This window comes from Ylistrum balloti, unplaced genomic scaffold (genome assembly GCF_031769215.1).
Source record: "Ylistrum balloti isolate Yb309-2 unplaced genomic scaffold, AGI_CSIRO_Ybal_v1 Utg371654, whole genome shotgun sequence".
NCBI lineage: Eukaryota > Metazoa > Mollusca > Bivalvia > Pectinida > Pectinidae > Ylistrum > Ylistrum balloti.
In genome coordinates this window covers 79,203-99,021 of record NW_026782841.1, presented here as the reverse complement: position 1 = coordinate 99,021, position 19,819 = coordinate 79,203, and the positions used below count along the sequence as shown (strand labels likewise).

The 19,819-nt window shown below is 35.3% G+C and overlaps 1 protein-coding gene across 5 annotated transcripts; it reads left to right on the top strand.

The window, feature by feature from the left end:
* Window positions 1-6,733: 6,733 nt before the first annotated feature.
* Window positions 6,734-15,643, top strand: LOC132563253 (cAMP-responsive element modulator-like). 5 transcript variants are annotated; one of them, XM_060228010.1, is made up of 7 exons: window positions 6,734-6,819; window positions 7,828-8,013; window positions 9,711-9,793; window positions 10,521-10,663; window positions 11,873-12,034; window positions 13,057-13,201; window positions 13,551-15,643. In XM_060228010.1, exons 2-7 carry the CDS (start codon window positions 7,843-7,845, stop codon window positions 13,693-13,695), a joined length of 849 nt encoding a protein of 282 aa, XP_060083993.1. In that variant the 5' UTR covers window positions 6,734-6,819; window positions 7,828-7,842; the 3' UTR covers window positions 13,696-15,643. The 5 variants fall into 5 exon arrangements, with proteins under 5 accessions (XP_060083993.1, XP_060083991.1, XP_060083994.1 ...); XM_060228008.1 differs by having other exon boundaries at window positions 6,749-6,819; window positions 7,808-8,013; XM_060228011.1 differs by lacking the exon at window positions 6,734-6,819 and adding an exon at window positions 6,855-7,045.
* The last annotated feature ends 4,176 nt before the right edge of the window (window positions 15,644-19,819 follow it).

Sequence of the window (19,819 nt, the reverse complement as noted above, 5' to 3'; positions counted from 1 at the left end):
CTAAAGCACATATACTGGTAACTGATGTTGATTCTCCGCTCTAAAGCACATATACTGGTAACTGATGTTGACTATCCGTTCTAAAGCACATATACTGGAAAAGGATGTTGACTATCCACCTTAAAAGCACATATACTGGAAAAGGATGTTGACTATCCACCTTAAAAGCACATATACTGGAAAAGAATGTTGACTATCCGTTCTAAAGCACATATACTGGTAACCGATGTAGTCTATCCTCTCCAAAGCACATATACTGGTAACCGATGTTGACTATCCTCTCTAAAGCACAATACTGCACATCCTCTCTAAAGCACATATACTGGTAACTGATATACTGGTAACTATGTTGACTATCCTCTCTAAAGCACATATACTGGTAAAGGATGTTGACTATCCCACTCTAAAGCACATATACTGGTAACTGATGTTGACTATCCGTTCTAAAGCACATATACTGGAAAAGGATGTTGACTATCCACCTAAAGCGCACATACTGGTAAAGGATGTTGACTATCCACTCTAAAGCACATACTGATAACTGATGTTGACTATCCACTCTGAAGCACATATACTGGTAACCGATGATGTTGAAAGCACATATACTGGTAAAGGATGTTGACTATCCACTCTAAAGCACATATACTGGTAACTGATGTTGACTATCCTCTCTAAAGCGCATATACTGGTAAAGGATGTTGACCATCCAAAGGATGTAGTCTCTCTAAAGCACATATACTGGTAAAGGATGTTGAAAGCATCATAAAGCACATATACTGGAAAAGGATGTTGACTATCCACTCTAAAGCACATATACTGGTAAATGATGTAGTCTGTCCTCTCTAAAGCGCATATACTGGTAAAGGATGTTGACCATCCTCTCTAAAGCACATATACTGGTAAAGTTGACAAAGCACATATACTGGAAAAGGATGTTGACTATCCACCTCTAAAAGCACATATACTGGAAAAGGATGTTGACTATCCACTCTAAAGCACATATACTGGTGTTGAAAAAGCACATATACTGATGTTGACTATCCACTCTCACATAAAAAAGGATGTTGACATATAAAGCACATATACTGGTAACTGATGTTGACTATCCACTCTAAAGCACATATACTGGTAACCGATGTTGTCTATCCTCTCCAAATCACATATACTGGTAAAGGATGTAGTCTGTCCTCTGTAAAGCACATACTGGTAAAGGATGTTGACTATCCACTCTAAAGCACATATACTGGTAACTGATGTTGACTATCCGTTCTAAAGCACATATACTGGAAAAGGATGTTGACTATCCACCGTAAAAGCACATATACTGGAAAAGGATGTTGACTATCCACTCTAAAGCACATATACTGGTAACTGATGTTGACTATCCACTTTAAAGCACATATACTGGTAACTGATGTTGACTATCCGTTCTAAAGCACATATACCGGTAACTGATGTTGACTATCCGTTCTAAAGCACATATACTGGAAAAGGATGTTGACTATCCACCTTAAAAGCACATATACTGGAAAAGGATGTTGACTATCCACTCTAAAGCACATATACTGGTAACTGATGTTGACTATCCACCTTAAAAGCACATATACTGGAAAAGCACATATACTGGAAAAGGATGTTGACTATCCGTTCTAAAGCACATATACTGGTAACTGATGTTGACTATCCACTCTAAAGCACATATACTGGAAAAGGATGTTGACTATCCACCTTAAAAGCACATATACTGGAAAAGGATGTTGACTATCCGTTCTAAAGCACATATACTGGTAACTGATGTTGACTATCCACTCTAAAGCACATATACTGGAAACTGATGCACCTCTCTAAAGCACATATACTGGTAACCGATGTTGTCTATCCTCTCTAAAGCACTTATACTGGAAAAGGATGTTGACCATCCTCTCTAAAGCACATATACTGGTAACTGATGTTGACTATCCTCTCTAAAGCACATATACTGGTAAAGGATGTTGACCATCCTCTCTAAAGCACATATACTGGTAACTGATGTTGACTATCCGTTCTAAAGCACATATACTGGAAAAGGATGTTGACTATCCACCGTAAAAGCACATATACTGGAAAAGGATGTTGACTATCCATATATACTGGTAACTGATGTTGACTATCCACCTTAAAAGCACATATACTGGAAAAGGATGTTGACTATCCGTTCTAAAGCACATATACTGATAACTGATGTTGACTATCCGTTCTAAAGCACATATACTGGTAACTGATGTTGATTCTCCGCTCTAAAGCACATATACTGGTAACTGATGTTGACTATCCGTTCTAAAGCACATATACTGGAAAAGGATGTTGACTATCCACCTTAAAAGCACATATACTGGAAAAGAATGTTGACTATCCGTTCTAAAGCACATATACTGGTAAAGGATGTTGACTATCCACTCTAAAGCACATATACTGGTAACTGATGTTGACTATCCACTCTAAAGCACATATACTGGAAAAGGATGTTGACTATCCACCTTAAAAGCACATATACTGGGATGTTGAAAAAGCACATATACTGGTATGTTGACTATCCACTCTAAAGCACATATACTGGTAACTGATGTTGACTATCCACTCTAAAGCACATATACTGGAAAAGGATGTTGACTATCCACCTTAAAAGCACATATACTGGAAAGGGATGTTGACCATCCGTTCTAAAGCACATATACTGGTAACTGATGTTGACTATCCACTCTAAAGCACATATACCGGAAAAGGATGTTGACTATCCACCTTAAAAGCACATATACCGGAAAAGGATGTTGACTATCCACCTTAAAAGCACATATACTGGAAAAGGATGTTGACTATCCGTTCTAAAGCACATATACTGGTAACTGATGTTGATTCTCCACTCTAAAGCACATATACTGTTAAAGGATGTTGACTATCCTCTCTAAAGCACATATACTGGTAACCGATGTTGACTATCCGTCTAAAGCACTTATACTGGAAAAGGATGTTGACCATCCTCTCTAAAGCACATATACTGGTAACTGATGTTGATTCTCCGCTCTAAAGCACATATACTGAAAAGGGATGTTGATTCTCCGTTCTAAAGCACATACTGGTAACTGATGTTGACTATCCACTCTAAAGCACATATACTGGAAAAGGATGTTGACTATCCTCTCTAAAGCACATATACTGGTAAAGGATGTTGACTATCCTCTCTAAAGCACATATACTGGTAACCGATGTTGTCTATCCTCTCTAAAGCACATATACTGGTAACCGATGTTGTCTATCCTCTCTAAAGCACATATACTGGTAACTGATGTTGTCTATCCTCTCTAAAGCACATATACTGGTAACTGATGTTGACCATCCTCTCTAAAGCACATATATTGGTAACTGATGTTGATTCTACGCTCTAAAGCTCACATACTGGAAAAGGATGTTGACTATCCGTTCTAAAGCACATATACTGGTAACTGATGTTGATTCTCCGCTCTAAAGCACATATACTGAAAAGGGATGTTGATTCTCCGTTCTAAAGCACATACTGGTAACTGATGTTGATTCTCCGCTCTAAAGCATATATACTGGTATGGGATGTTGACTATCCACTCTAAAGCACATATACTGGTAACTGATGTTGACCATCCTCTTAAAATAACAACAATTGATCTTGACCACGTTAAACAAGAAATAGAGGTTAAAATTCGTTAAAAAATTGATATACTTGAAATCGGTGTTGACAATCCACTGGAACAAATATACTGAAACGACTTCTCAACGATAAAGAATCGATGGAACGGTAGAATTTCAAAAGTGGTTAGGATACCGCCGATCTATGCAACCACCGGAGACCGTACTTAAAAAAACGTTTTAAATCCTATATTCTTGTCTCGCCTAGCATCTTCTCGCATCCCTTATCTTTTATCACATGGCTGCCTTGTTAAGTTGTCATTCCGTGAATAATTCTGTATACGTATGGTATTATACTAAAGGCCTATTGTAAAGTCAGGTTTAGAAGTGAAATGTCGCGCACTCACTGTATTGTCACGTACCGTAGTCATGGATATAGGGTCGACTCGTTTTCGAAAATCTACAATGTTTGCCTGAATGATCGACCATGTGATGTAAAGGATATTAAATTTGGTTTTTTTTATGTAATTTTAAGAAACTCATTACAATTATTTATTCATTTTTTTAATCGATGCTTTTTTCATTTCAGCCGCCTTTAATAAAAAAATGTACAGATTCAGAAATTACTTATCAAGGAAGGCCTTGAAAAGTGTACAGTGTAACTAATACTAAACAGTGTTGTCCGGTTTAGGAGAGATTGGTGTACACTTAAAAACATAAATTGCATATTTAACTCTCTCTCTCCTTGTAATTTTGTATTTAAACACGTCGTTTTGTCTTGTCATTATGTATTTTGTCAAACTTTATGGGGAAAGAGCTTGATGCAAGTTGGAAAACTTGTGCCCAATCCAATTGAATTTCAGTGTTCAATAAAATCTGTTCAAATAAAAAAAATGAAGGTGTATAAAATCCTACATAAAAGGAACTCGAGCCGATTGTGACGTCAGGATTTGATAAAACTGTGACACGTACTCAAATATATGCCTCTTTTTGTGGTGCACTTGCAACATCAGTAAATACAGTACATCTACTGTCATCTTCTAGCTTGTTCCGTTCAATAAAAGGAATTATAACCAGGAATGGCGCTCATTCACTGAACAGACGATAGGAGTTATAACCAGGAATGGCGCTCATTCACTGAACAGACGAAAGGAATTATAACCAGGAATGGCGCTCATTCGCTGAACAGACGAAAGGAATTATAACCAGGAATGGCGCTCATTCACTGAACAGACGAAAGGAATTATAACCAGGAATGGCGCTCATTCACTGAACAGACGAAAGGAATTATAACCTGGAATGACACTAATTTACTTTACAAACGGAAGGAACTGTAACAAGAATGGCGCCCATTTACTTGAGAGCTGGAAGGAGTTATAATCAGAATGGCGCTCATTTACTTAGGATTTTGATGGAATTATAACCACAACCTTCGCTCCAATCAGGAAAGATGCGGATGGGTCTACCGCTAATGGAAGGAATCGCATATAGGTTTCTTCTCGCTTGTCCCTTCGCCTGTCTGTCAGTTCAACACGTGGTTACACTGTTTTTAGCCGATATTTGAAGTTATCAACATTTGAAATTGATATGAAAATCCCAAATAACATTATAAATAAAATTGCTGATCAGCTATTAATGCTCTTGTTTGCGCGGATGGAAACGCGAGAAGGGGAGGAAACCGCGGGCACTTGGGACCAAGCCCACGTGGTCAGCAGGCAGATGATGATGATGATGATTAGTCTCCGTGACTCTACCCGTTGCCGGACATTGTCCAATCGACTGTCCTGTCCATTCTCTGGCGACGTCGTCGACAGGCAGGTGACTGCATACCTTTTATACATCCGTCCCGGCAATCGGACCCGGACGCTGTTCTAAAGGTGAACTGAGTTGACACTGCGCCATCCGGCCCACGGCTCCGTCCACACTTCAATTCGAAATTGAACGTTCGCTGTTTCAGTTTTTTTGTTTTTTTTTCCCCCGATTGGATAAGCGTTCTTATCATCTCTTTTAGAAAAGAATATAGGTTATTGCCCGTTTTCCTTTTATAACAATAATAATAAAAAACATTCCGTAGCATAATTTATTCAATCCGGTCAGCTTAGCTATAAAGTTGCATTAAAATATAGACCACCTAATTGCCATATCTGCCAGTCACATACCATGTAGGGCCCAACTCCAGATCCGAGAATGTTTTCAAAGGTGTTGTCTACAATACACACCAGCAAATTGAACACGTATATCTAGAACATGCAAGTTTTCTTCACTCAGAAAAGCGTCTGCAAACTGCGATATAATTGCATTTTTAGGGGATTTTCTTTCAATTAAGTTATTCTTTTTCATCAGGACGGTTTTCCGAAGTAGGTCAAACCAGGGATATACGTACATGCGAATAATTCCTTACATATTATAGTTTTTACACGTTTCATAAATCAAAACGCGGTTAATCTAGTGTGTTTTGGTAATTGAATTGATATTGTTTCCGCATTGGCTAAACCACTGGCAAATCGCCCACACATTTGTGAGAGAGGAAATCGGCCATTAAGTGTGCTGATTTAATGGAACAGTCCATCCAGAAAGGGGTGGTCTTCTTAGATTAATTACTGTGCGAGATTGGCTGTAATTCAAATAGAATGAACAAAGAAAGTTCTATCATAAATGTATTTCAATATAGGCAGAGATATTCACTTCAAAGTATTTTCCACCACTTCAGGCGGTTTCTCGCCTTGTGTACAAAAGGGCAACCCCTTCAGATTCACGACCGAAGTACATTGCATTCCATCACTTGCATAGCCGCTGTCAAATATAGTACCTATAGATGCTCTCAACGAACAGACTTGTTCAGCAATTCTCGCTAAAGTTTTCATTGGAAAATATCAATCAGTATAGATTTTTCACGTGAGAGTATTTACCTATACATAACTGTGATATAAAACCAAAGACGCAAATCACTTACGAGAACACACAAAAAAGTAGTTCTCAATTTTGGCTGGAATGACGTCATTCTATATTCATCGACCAATGAAAAAGGTATATTGTGGAAATCCGGGTGTATGAATACAGTGTTATGCGGTCTTGTTGTTCAGGGTCGTGACGCTGCTGTTGTATTTTGACGTGGCGACTACGTATTCTGCAAATTTATCCACTCCGATTGCTGCAAAGTTGGTGACGAAAAGTACGTAACTGGTAAGTACTCGATTGACGAAACACAACAATCAAGCGTGGTGTCAAACATGATAACATCTCAGTGGATAATATCTGACAAATTCAACAAAAAGAACAAGGTTGAAATTGTTTCGTCGAAAGAATTTTTTCCTGTGCGATGGCTAAACACAACTTGTTTAGCACTGACTTTTGCCGGGAAGTGATCTGCAAACCTACGGAGTTTCCATGAATGGGACATTATAAATAGGTACGCTTCGTTACGTTGTCTTTACTACGTCAAAGACATCGTCGGGTGCTTCCTTATTTGGAATACATCTTTACGAATTTTAAGATTGACCCTATATACAAGAGCAACTTGCGAGAAAACTTTGAAATATTAAATGCGTGGACGATTGCCGTAAAAAATATGATTAAGTATGATATTTTACTTTGTGATGAATGAATAAACAATTCGTAATCCGAAGATAGAATTTTATCTCGACCCAGATATTAAAAAATGATGAATAGGCCTATTTTAAAAAGATAATTTAAAAAAAATATCTTAATATAGATTATCAAAGTAAAAAAAAAGGTCATGCATTCTGTATTTGAGAAAACAGTATTGCACTTAGATAAAAGTTTTGCTTGGAAGTTTAAGATAATCTTTTAACCTGCCTCGACGTATAATTATGGAAATTAAACATTTTAAATTTGATACCATGCTTATTTCTAATAATGATAAATTTGTAACGTCTCCTTATTTGTCAGTTTGAGTGTACATTTCTTTTTTTTTTTTTTTTTTAAGTATAACTGAAGTTTAAAAGGAAACATTTTATGCACTGTTGATTTTTTTTAAAGTGAAAATGATTTATAGAAAAAATAAGTGTCGGTAATTATAGATGGAATATAATACCTATTTGTTTTAGGTGTTCATATGTGACATTTGTGTACACACACTATAGCAGAAAATAAATTGGAAGTACATAGACATAATTTTGTTTTCCTTTCTTTTTTTCTGATCTTTTTGTAGCAATTTAGATGTTTTTGCAGCCTACTTCGAAGAGGATGTCAGAGAATGTGAATTCTGATGACTTAGATGGGAACCCAGCTGCCATTTCTGTGGTGCATATGCCATCTCTGAATCAGCCAGTTCAAGTGCAGTCAGTTATCCACTCCAACCAGCCTTCTGTCATCCAGACGGCAGGTCCTAACATACAGACAATTCAAGTTGTTCGAGTAAGTAATAGACCTGTGTGACATTTAACTGATCTTGACTTTGCTTTACACTTGACAGTTTACAAAGTCAAGTGTCATTGTAAAGATTACATACAACATATGCAAATAATATCAACCTGCTAATGTGTTATAATTTGTGTCCAATCATGACCCAGTGAAAAACATGAGTACCTGGGTAACTGGGATATCTAGAATACAGGGGCAAATCAGATTTGAAAAAGCGTAACCAAACCCAGACATATTTGTGTTAACTAGCTCATTAATTGTAGTCTGAATAGATTTTATTGTCTTGCATTAGACTGTTGTGTAGCAAGGTTTGGTGTTTTCTTTTCCACCGACCAAGCATCAATATTTCAAGTTGAACGTTTTGCGGTTGTCTTAGTACAAGTACTGATATAACCAAACCTGGAGTATAACTATAAGGACATCCCAACACTTATTTTAGATTCCTAAGTTCACCAACAGTTTACTGTTTGTTGGACTTTATTACTATACACTGGAAAAGTTACTTGTTTTGTGCACTTGTTGCAGATTTGGATTTTCACTTTTTGTTTACCATTAGTTAAAATGTAAACAATATAACCAAGAATCAGTACATATTAGAAGATGAGCTGAGTATGAAAGAAGCAAAATATACTAATAGCAATTCCAATATTAAATTAATAAGATTTTTTCAAAGTCACTGAATTTTAAAAAAAAAAGCTGAGGTAGATCTTATTTTACTCTTGATAGCAACTGGAAACTGCCAGCAAAGGTAAATGATTGAGGCAGGTCACAATGTGACAATGTTGTACAGTTGAAACAATTTGTTTGAGTCCATGTAATCACCTTGTGAAGTACATAAGTGGGTGTTGATGAATGTTTAGGACACATTACTTTCAGTTTTAGTAGTTTAATTACAATACAAAGCTCCTGAGATGAGTGACATAGATAAGTTTAATATCATGGAAAAAGATAGTTAAACCACTCTCAGTGTTTAGTCTCGGGTAGTAAAGTAAACGTCATCGGCAGATGTAAGGATCCTTCACATTTTAGTCTTTATTATGTGTTCACAATTATAATGTAAATGTAAACATTTACATTAGTGAAATTTGCAGCCTTACTAGAGCATGACTGATGATGATTTGGCATTGAATTGATGCATCTATGGCTCAACACTGAACAGTGGCAACTACTGTAACACATGAAGACCATTTTAATGCTGCATGTTGTTTCATTTAGAATTTATCTTTAAAATACATATAATTTGTGACATGAAGGCAAGAATATAAATTAAAGCTGTTTTTATTTTTTCATGAAGGAAAATGTTTATTTCAAGATGAAAATAACATTTTCATTTAAACTTGTGTTAGTTCAGGTTGAAATATTGTGTCATCAACTGTAGCCATGAATTCTTATAAAGCTAGCTATGCTATGGGAAAGTTTTCCATTTAAATACTTTCTCTTTTACCATGGAAACAGATTGACAAAATCACAGTTTTTCAGACCAGTTCTGTTTAACCGTTCTAAGTAACTACCGGTACTCAATCTTTGTACAGACATCAAGATAGTACTCTAGTCAACTAAAAATGACAAATAAGAATTAAACTTGTTCTGATGTTAACATATTTAATTATGTGATTGTGTGTCTCTTTAAAACCGCGGGACAGAGGGGATAACATAATGCTTTGCATTATCTTGTTACACTTTTTTTACAGGTAGCTGCAGTTGATGATGACATGAATGATGGATGTGATAGGAAGAAACAAAGAGAAATCTTGTCCAGACGACCATCATATAGGTGAGGGATAGTAAATCAGTTTTCTGCTGCAGTGGTTATGGAATCCATGTGGAGTGTTAGACCAAATAAAGGTCAAACATAGTACCACAAAATCATTGTCTTTTTATTTAAGGTCCTTTAACATTATTAGGCATTCAAAGATGTTGTTGGATTTTTTAATCTGGCATAGAGGTTGCTGTTATCATCAGTCAGAAAATTTCCATTATTTATGCAAACTAGCTTGTAATCATATATTATTGATTGTCAAAATCTAACAGACAAAGAAAAACTGAACACTTTTCCATCCATCAGTGTTGATTGGAAATTCTTCATTTTACCTCGGACTCAGAGGCTCGCTTTAAAAAGAACATCAATCTTTAATAAATTGGAGACATATTGTGATGTTTTTTTTATCACACAACACAAACAACACTTTATTAGACTGATAAAAATCTAATTTGGCAATATTCTCATGATATGTCTCTTTCATTTGTGATGTCAAATACATGATGCCATTAAGTTTAATGACATCACTTTGAAAACCACATGACCTTCAGCCACTTACAATACTTCTAGGTCATATTACACATAATTCAACAAGAAATTATTTATTTCATAATAGTCAGGTAACAGTAACGGGAATAATATGAAGTTATGAATATTTATCAATCAAGACAGTTTTAATTCTTAAGTGACATGGCATTAGAAATTTGAAGAAATTGTTAACATACTTTTTTTTCATCAATAGAAAAATTCTTAATGAACTCTCATCATCTCCTGTGCCAAAAATAGAGGAGGAATCGAACAGCAGCCAGAGTCAGGATGGAGAGAGCCAAGAGGCAGCTACTAACTTATCCACTCACAGCAATGTCCAGTTCCAGCAAGGTGACCGTTAGTATTCAGCTTATTATCTTTGGCTTTCAGTTTCTTACTGTCACATTACACATTGGCAATACATTATCCATACAAGAACTTAAACCTACCATAATATACTTTTAAAGATTCGTTTTGCATAGTGCATTCTATTAGATTGATTTTTCTTTCGTGGCCCAATCCCTAAAAAGTTTCTGCCATATTATTATTCATAGAATGTTTTCATACATTAGCTGGGATACATAATGGAATGCCATGGCCTGTTTTCTTTAAGCAGTTCTATCAATAGAGAATAGGTGTGGTGAAATTGTTTTATATACATATGAACAATTCAATGACTTTTCACTTTTTAATTTTCGTTTATTGAAAAGTGAATTCTAACCATAATAAATGCATCTACTTCTCTTCGGCTGTGCCTGTTATAACCCCCTCCATTGGATTTTAAATCACAGGATGGTCCCCTTTTTGTAGATTATGTGGTCCCGACCCGAAAAGGGTAAAGTTGTTGAAATTTCAAAACTAATCTCGGTACTCAAGTATTCTAGAATCAAATTCTCTGTTTTACCAAAATTGTAAATTCATGACCCCAATGTCTTGCATTTCCCTCAGGGGAGGGGGGTAAGGTTTACAATAATCTGTTTTGGAATAAAATACATTTTTGAGCGTATTTTTATTGGAGAGGATACTGTCTTGGTTAGTATTATTAATACAAGATGACAGCTTGATGGTAATCACATTTTTTATCCTGGTTGATCCCAAAGGGCTAATGCGCTGGGCCAAAGAGGTCAAATTTACTCAAATTTCAGATATCTTCTCATTACGATGGTGTGACGATGGAAGTGTTTATATAGGAAAATGACATTTTTGAATGTAATTTCTTCAATTCAAACATGGTAGAAGCATTAGCAAAGGAAGACAATTAATATAACACACATTTTCCATTTCCATTACATGTACATAGTAGTTCATGTTATCTTGCTTTGCTAACAGGATTTTTTCTTTGACTTGCTTCAAGAAAAACAACAGCTTTGTAACTCTTGAGACTGTTAAGAGCCTTGGATTTTGCATCAATGCAATTATATTTCAGATAAAAAAGTTCAAAGTTAATGTGATATAGGTACAGATATTTAAGGTAATCAATATATCATTACAGAAAGTTGTTTCTACTCTTTAATGTATCTTAAGCTTACTTGTACACATATCTTATATCAAGTTTTGCTGTTACAGTGGTTCCCTCAGGTGCCATTCAGATCACATCTGATGGCACGTCAGTGGCACAGGGTCTCCAGACATTGACCATGACCAATGCCAGCCCTACAACATCAGCTGCCACTGGTGCAACCATAGTGCAGTATGCACAGGGGCCAGATGGACAGTTCTACATACCAGGTACTGTATATGAGGAGGAATTTAGTGTAAGAAAATATATGTTACATCCACTCCTTTTGAATATATCTCCAAATCTTGTTTGCTGAATGAAACATCAATTATATTAATTGAAAGTTCATCAGACAAGGATATAACTACCAAAACATTTTGTATAATTATGAAACATTTATGTCACAATCTGTATTGTTAGAAGTCTCATTTAGCATAGACACCATGCCATTTCTTGGTGTCCATAGTCAAGAGGGAGTGTTTTCACAAGCAAAAATAAATGTTAACATATCAGTTCTGTTCTATGTTATGAGACAAGTTAAATAGATTAAGATTTAAAAGATCAATGAAATGTATTTTCTTTTTAGAAATATACATTAATGTTGTACGTTTACAACAATCTTTTGGTATTTCAGTATTTGCTCAATGTTTTCAAATATTCAGATGGTAATGTCAAGTATAAGGCCTATGCATACTCAAATAGATATCCATTATCTGAGTTATTAATTTGGCTTTATTGAACTTGTGAATAGGAAAAATTATGTCAGAAATATCATGTTTAATGTTAATCAACATTTTTTGAGTTAAGAATATATTTTTGACTCTTATAACATTCACCTATATGCTTAATAAAACGACAAAAAAACAGCTCGCATAGTAAATTTCTTTGGTCAGTTGGGTGCTTGCAACCAACTTTGCTACACGTGGGTGTCTCAGTCATTCAGACGTTCATTATAAAGAAATGATGAGATGTGTCCCAGAAATGCCTACCTATGTACATCATTCAGCTTTAGATCTCTCAGAATTCAGCTTAAAATGTTCCAAGTCCCAGCTTAAACATTTGCCTGTATTAGCAATATGTAAGGGTGAATTGTACCAAAATTCCAAAATCATTTTCACATATGAAATGTATGGGAAATAAGTATTCATTCACAGACATTGTATCATTTTTTCTACTCTTTCTCTCACCACAGTGGCTTTTATGAATTGGCGATGAAAAAATTGGCATATTCATTTGTTCAATTATATTACAGGTACAGTACAGGCATACCAAATAGCAACATCTGGATCTCTACCACAAGGTGTTGTAATGGCTACTGCTGGAAGTCCAATGTCTAGTCCTACAAACATGGGAGAGGAGGCATCACGCAAACGTGAACTGAGGCTTCTTAAAAATAGGTACTTAATATTACTTGCTTATAAAGGATCTTTGCAGTATAAATATAAAGAAAAAAATCCATTACATCTTCAATAAAACTGTCATCATTTTGATAATGAATTTTACTATTTGCTGGACTATTGTTTGTCTACTTTGCACCCGGCAAGAGGGATAATTCAAAATTTGAATAAAAACTCAGCAGAAAGACCTGTAGCATCAGTGATTATTATTATAATGTACCAATTGACACCATCAAAAGCAAAGAGACAAAAACTTGATTACAGACTTTGAATCATAGGGTTAGACAAGTATACTACCAGCTTTTTTAAATGCCTAGTACTGATCGAGAAATGTGATGCATTTTTGCAGGGAAGCAGCTAGAGAATGTAGGCGGAAAAAGAAAGATTATGTTAAGTGCTTGGAAAACAGAGTTGCAGTGCTTGAAAATCAAAACAAGACATTGATTGAAGAGTTAAAAGCTTTAAAAGAACTGTACTGTCAGAAGGAAGGATAGAGGTCAACTGTGATACATCCTCATTATTAATATTGCATGGCTAAACCTGTAAAGGAGCCACAGAGGCTTTTTTAGAGCTACGCAAGAAGGTTGAAATCCCAATGACCTTTAACCGGTGAGTGCTAGCCACATGGTGCCCTGCTGGTCATGGGTATGCCATGTATCTATGTATGTGGCGTTGATCGTCTCGTACGCAGAGTCCTGACCGCTACACCCACACTGGGTTTTCGACGCAAGTTTTTTGAAGTTCTCACATTGTCGTTCGTAAAACTGTATGATATTACTGGTTTTCTAGATTTGCTGTAGTTGGTTATCTGGTAACTACAATGCAGAACTTTGATGGTTCTCCCTTCCAATTCACACTCCATAGCATAGTCTTCATAGGGATTCACAAATATCTTGTTTGTTGAATTTTTTACATGTTTCAGAACATCAGAGGAATGAGCTGGTATGTACTTGTCATTTGCCTTTTCTGAAATATGGTCTTGAGAAAGGGGAGAAAATGGTTAAAATTTTTATTGACTACAACTCCAAATTTAGATATACACTTGTGTATTAACTAGTTCAAGGATTTTTAATCTGTTATTTAATTAGTAGTTGCTCAATACTCCAGGTATTCAGAACTCTCAAGAAAAATGTATAGACACAACACTGCGAAGGCATGTTTTGTGGTATCAGATTTACAAAGCCTACACCTTCCTAAAGGAAATCATTTTCAAGACAAATGCACAATCTATTCATTATAGATATGAAATTATGTTTTCTGAATTTTCATATCCCATGCGAACGTCCTTTGTAATTCATCTTCTGTTAAATTAATAAAACCTTTGAATATCAGCTGATACTTTGTTAAAGTGAATTGAAGTTAGGGTGCCTTATGTATAAATGCTACACATCAAACTACTATCATGCATAAAGAATTAAAGGTAATGTACATTTGATGGTTATGAGTTGTTGTATGAGAAATTTTTATGGTAAAGTTTACTTGTTGTATTCTTTGCTCTTCTGTTAAGTTTGGTGAAAAATTTTCTATGGTAATCATTGTCTTGAAGTCTTCATTTTTTATTTATACACAGGATTATCTTGTGTAATGATATATATATGTGTGTGTACCAGTATAACATTTTATTATTTCATTGTTTGGATCATTACAGTCTTGTACCTGTGGTTTGATTTTGTGAAACATTTAAAATAATAATATAAAAGAAAAGCATTCGAAATCTTGATATATTCCTGGTACAGATGAATACCATTATTAAATAGTAAAATTCAATTAAAACTGAATATGGTCTGAATTATATCTCTTTGATAAATGATCTTTGTTGGGTTTTTTTCTCTCTCATTTTTCAATTCTTAACTTAAAGAACCAAGACATAAATTTTGATGTCTGAAATTGTTTTGTTATTATCAACAAGGGATATCATTACCTATAATTCAAATAATTCGAAAATTTATGTGAAGCTCTTCAAGTCTTGAGTTGTACACTTTATGGCAAAAATGGTTTCAAACTTTCTCATTCAAAATTCTCAATTTGACTGAGTATGGTATGCTCATCAATAATTTTCTTTCTCAAATAAGATTACCTGTCTGTGAAAATGTGTGATGTGTTCTGAAGAAGAAATGGTGCAGACATATTTGGTAAAAAAAAAACCAAATTTGTTCTTTTGTTTTTTTAGCATGACTGGTTTATTTTCTGTTTCTGTTTTCTTGTATAAGACAAAATGATCTATTTATCATGTCACATATAAGTAACCTTTATAATTCAAGGCAGTTACATATTAGTGTCCATTTTGAAGGTGATCTATTTATTGTCAACATCAGTGATATTGAGAAGAGAGATTTTCCAACACTTCTCTGTTTTAACTTAATTTTACATTGCTGTAAATGGTCTATGTATCGCACAGCATTATCATTAATATGTCATTAATAAAATGTATTGCATAAGTCATCTTTTGTTGTGTTGTTGGGAGTTTATACTGAAAACATCAACATTTAACCAGAAACTTTGTTATACTCCAGGTAAATATGGACCTACCCTGGTATAGTTATAAGATGTAAGGGAAGGGGGATTCGATAATAATCGATAAGAATGAAGCTTGTCAGTGGTATGATAGCCCAAAACCTCTGAAGCAGCACTTTTATCACCAAACCAGGTTAGGTCCATATTTAGCTAGACTAACCAATTCATAGATCCAAGTGTTAAAGAGTACCAAGAACAGATCAGTACATAACATGCCAATGTTCAAAGTGTTAAAAAGAGTATTTTTCATAAGCATTAAGTTATGTCCAACAAAATCTATTGGAATAGACACCTGTATCAGTGTCCCAGTAGTTATTCAACTTCTATTGTAGACTCTTATCAGATATCCCATCTACCAATAGGATATCTTGTGCCTGGCTGTATGAGAATATCTAGTGTCCAGCGGGATGAAACAAGAATTGGTTAAATTATGAGCCCTTAAAATATGTAAAATAATACATGAAAGTAGATCATGGGCAGAATGACTTACTACCCAAGGAGAGAAGTTCAGGGGACCTCTAGTGTACAGATTGAACTCTGACAAACTTTCATTGATGCAGGTCAAAAGTCAAAATGTAGGTTAAAATCCAAGTGAACCATACTGCAAATGTGAAGTTAAAGTAAGATGAAGTGTAGTCTAGTAAAGATGATTTTAAAAAATGTGTCATTGGATAAGATAGCTGTAGGCAGGACGGATATCTTCAATAAATTGCAATGTTCCCCTGGTTCCCACTGGGGAAAATAACAAGGGTTGGAATCATAACACTTCGTCCACCAGTAGGGTATCTAATGTCTGGCTGGATGTAGTAACAGGAATGGGGTAGGGGTCATAACATTCCATCTACCAGTAGGGTATATAGTGTCTGGCTGGATGTAGTAACAGGAATGGGATAGGGGTCATAACATTTCATCTACCAGTAGGGTATCTAGTGTCTGGCTGGATGTAGTAACAGGAATGGGGTAGGGGTCATAACATTCCATCTACCAGTAGGGTATCTAGTGTCTGGCTGGATGTAGTAACAGGAATGGGGTAGGGGTCATAACATTCCATCTACCAGTAGGGTATATAGTGTCTGGCTGGATGTAGTAACAGGAATGGGGTAGGGGTCATAACATTCCATCTACCAGTAGGGTATATAGTGTCTGGCTGGATGTAGTAACAGGAATGGGGTAGGGGTCATAGCATTCCATCTACCAGTAGGGTATCTAGTGTCAGACTGGATGTAGTAACAGGAATGGGGTAGGGGTCATAGCATTCCATCTACCAGTAGGGTATTTAGTGTCTGGCTGGATGTAGTAACAGGAATTGGGTAGGGGTCATAGCATTCCATCTACCAGTAGGGTATTTAGTGTCTGGCTGGATGTAGTAACAGGAATGGGGTAGGGGTCATAACATTCCATCTACCAGCAGAATATTTAGTATCAGAATGGATGTAGTCACAGGAATGGGGTAGGGGTCATAACATTCCATCTACCAGTAGGATGTCTAGTGTCTGGCTGGATGTAGTCACAGGAATTTTGCTAAAACGAATCTAAAACCAAAATTGTTCTTAACTTACCTATGACTAGCTATAGCAACAAAAAATTATGCAAGTTTTATAAATCAAGTATGAGATGGAAACGAATTTAAGATTCTTTTTATCACATGATTAATCATTCTGGCAATTATTTCAGTGCAACTCGGTTCGCTGTCTTGTATTCATTGTGACGGCACAATCTTTGGTTAGGTGACGTCATCCATTCTCTCTTCCTGACGTCACAATTCGTCATATAATAGTCAGTTTACTATTAATAAATACCACGCTTATAAATAACAAAACAGCACCAAGGATATCCAACGTTTGGCTCTTTGCATAATCACACAGATCATAAATATTAAATAAACACGTAGAATATCTAGTGTCTGACTCTGTATATAATCACACGGTTCATAAATAATCACACAGTTCATTAATATCAAATAAACACGAGCAGCATCACGACAAGGAAGATATTTCTGGTATGTTGTGAAAAAGTCTTACGTATATTTCTCATGTCAAAGAATAGTATATTATATTTACCAAAAGTACATTTCTGGTATCTACTTGTAAATACAAACATTATTGTTTGTTTTCGCCACTTGGCTTGTATAATAAAGTACTGGTGGTGATATCATTCGCGAGGAAAATCGTGACATTATGTCCAGTGAAAAATTGGTTTCCATTTATATGGAGACGCTACACAACATACTGTCAATATATTAGTATAAGACACTTGACTTATTTTCAAATCAATAACCTTATTGTGTTTTCAGAGATTTTAAAATTTTGACTATTTAAACTCAAAACTAAGTTTAAGTGAATAGATTGTGTCGAAAACCTTAATTATTTCGAGCGATCATATAATATATAGAATATATATATAGAATCCTGTGATATATAGTATTTACAGTATTTCGGGGCTTGGACGGGGCTTCAAGCCAGGTAAAAATGATAGAAATCGTCTAACTCTAAGGTGTACATATGGTGAAATGACTCATCAGTTAAACAATGCACTATCCCTGACAACCTTTACGGAAACGGGATAAAATCGCTTAAATATTGTCCCAAGCACCACAAATTAGTGAAATCTTAACAACATTTTCTGTATATCTAAGTTTACACAAAAGCAAATAAGGTTTAGACAAACTATGATTTATACATATATACCGGGGTACATACATTTATACAAATTGTATTTATAATCTTAAGCTGATTTATAAAGTACGTAAGTCATTAAATAATTTAACACGAAGTTTCTTGTTATTGTATCAATTTTAGAATTGTGACCAGCTAGTTATTTTTGCTAATTGTTTGGTTAATTTTGTAGTTATATATATGTGTGTGTGTATATATATAGTTAAGTAGCCCTGGATAATTCCGTCGTCGTTCACTACATATATATAGTAATTGTATCTACAATAATACTTAACTCCAGCATTTATAAAGTTTTTCATGTTAAGTCATTTGTATATATTCCCCAGAAACCTTCCGCGACCGAAAATGAACAAACTTGCGAATAATTTGGTCCCCAGTTCCACTTACCCGAGGGGCGGGACAAATAACAAAATTATTCTTCTCAAGACTCATACATGCATATTGTATAATGAAACACTCGCAAGGAAATGAAGTCGTAAGATTTTTACTGGGTTTTTTTCATGACACCATGGTCTCACATCACCTCCTTTGGATGGGTTATTTTTTTATGTAGTTGTTGATTATGACTGGTCCCAGGTGCTGATAGGTGGGTCCAAAAGGGGTCGAATCAACTTCTCACCACTAATTTATTTTATAAGGCTCTTATTGGTGGTAGGGTCTACAGTGCTTTGTCAAAAATGTTATCTAAAGTTCGTGACTCCAGTCGGGTTTCGCATTCGTTCCCCTGTCCGCCCATTTGAAGGGGGTAAAATAGTTTAGTATATACATGTATAGGGCACCTACAGTTCGGAAAATGATTAGCCTATTTTTAGATTAAAACTTGAAAACGATTGAGATGGGATGATATTCTAACGTTATAGAAACTTACATTTGCGTTACATGTACCATACATAGTTCAAGCTATCTTACTTTTTGAACAAGATGACCATTTCTATAACATATGTTACAGCAACAAGAACGACAACTTTTATCAAACTAATGTAATTTTGAAGGTCATTGGGCCTCTTGTTATCAGTAGTACCCGACAGCTATTTATAGATGTAAACATCAACAAAGGTAATTTTTTGGGATTTTATTTGTTTTTGTTTATCATTAGTATTATTTTATTTTGTTACTAAAATTAATGATTAGTGTACACATGGTGTGATGATGTAATTCAAATTTTTGTTTGCAATTTATTTAAGTTTTTGTCTACATGTCTTTTCCTATTTGCTTAAACGGAGTTTCCCCGTGACTCCTACACCGGCCTTTGACATGTTGACGTACAAATGTTTGTCCATCTGATTGGTGTTCTATAACTGTATTGACATGTTGATGTTTTACATCTCAAACGTTTAACTGTTTTTTTCCCGAGTCTTTTTAATACACCTTAAATCAAGTAATTCTTACTGCAATGGTTTAATTTTGGTAAATCAGTCAGTTTCCAGTC

What these genes read in the sequence shown, in the direction of transcription:
- LOC132563253 (XM_060228008.1), top strand. Translation starts at nt 7,816, where the DNA reads ATGTTTTTGCAGCCTACTTCGAAGAGGATGTCAGAGAATGTGAATTCT. An exon ending in TCCAGACGACCATCATATAG is followed by an intron (nt 9,794 to 10,520) that starts GTGAGGGATAGT and finishes TTTCATCAATAG; the next exon opens with AAAAATTCTTAATGAACTCT. An exon ending in CTGAGGCTTCTTAAAAATAG is followed by an intron (nt 13,202 to 13,550) that starts GTACTTAATATT and finishes GCATTTTTGCAG; the next exon opens with GGAAGCAGCTAGAGAATGTA.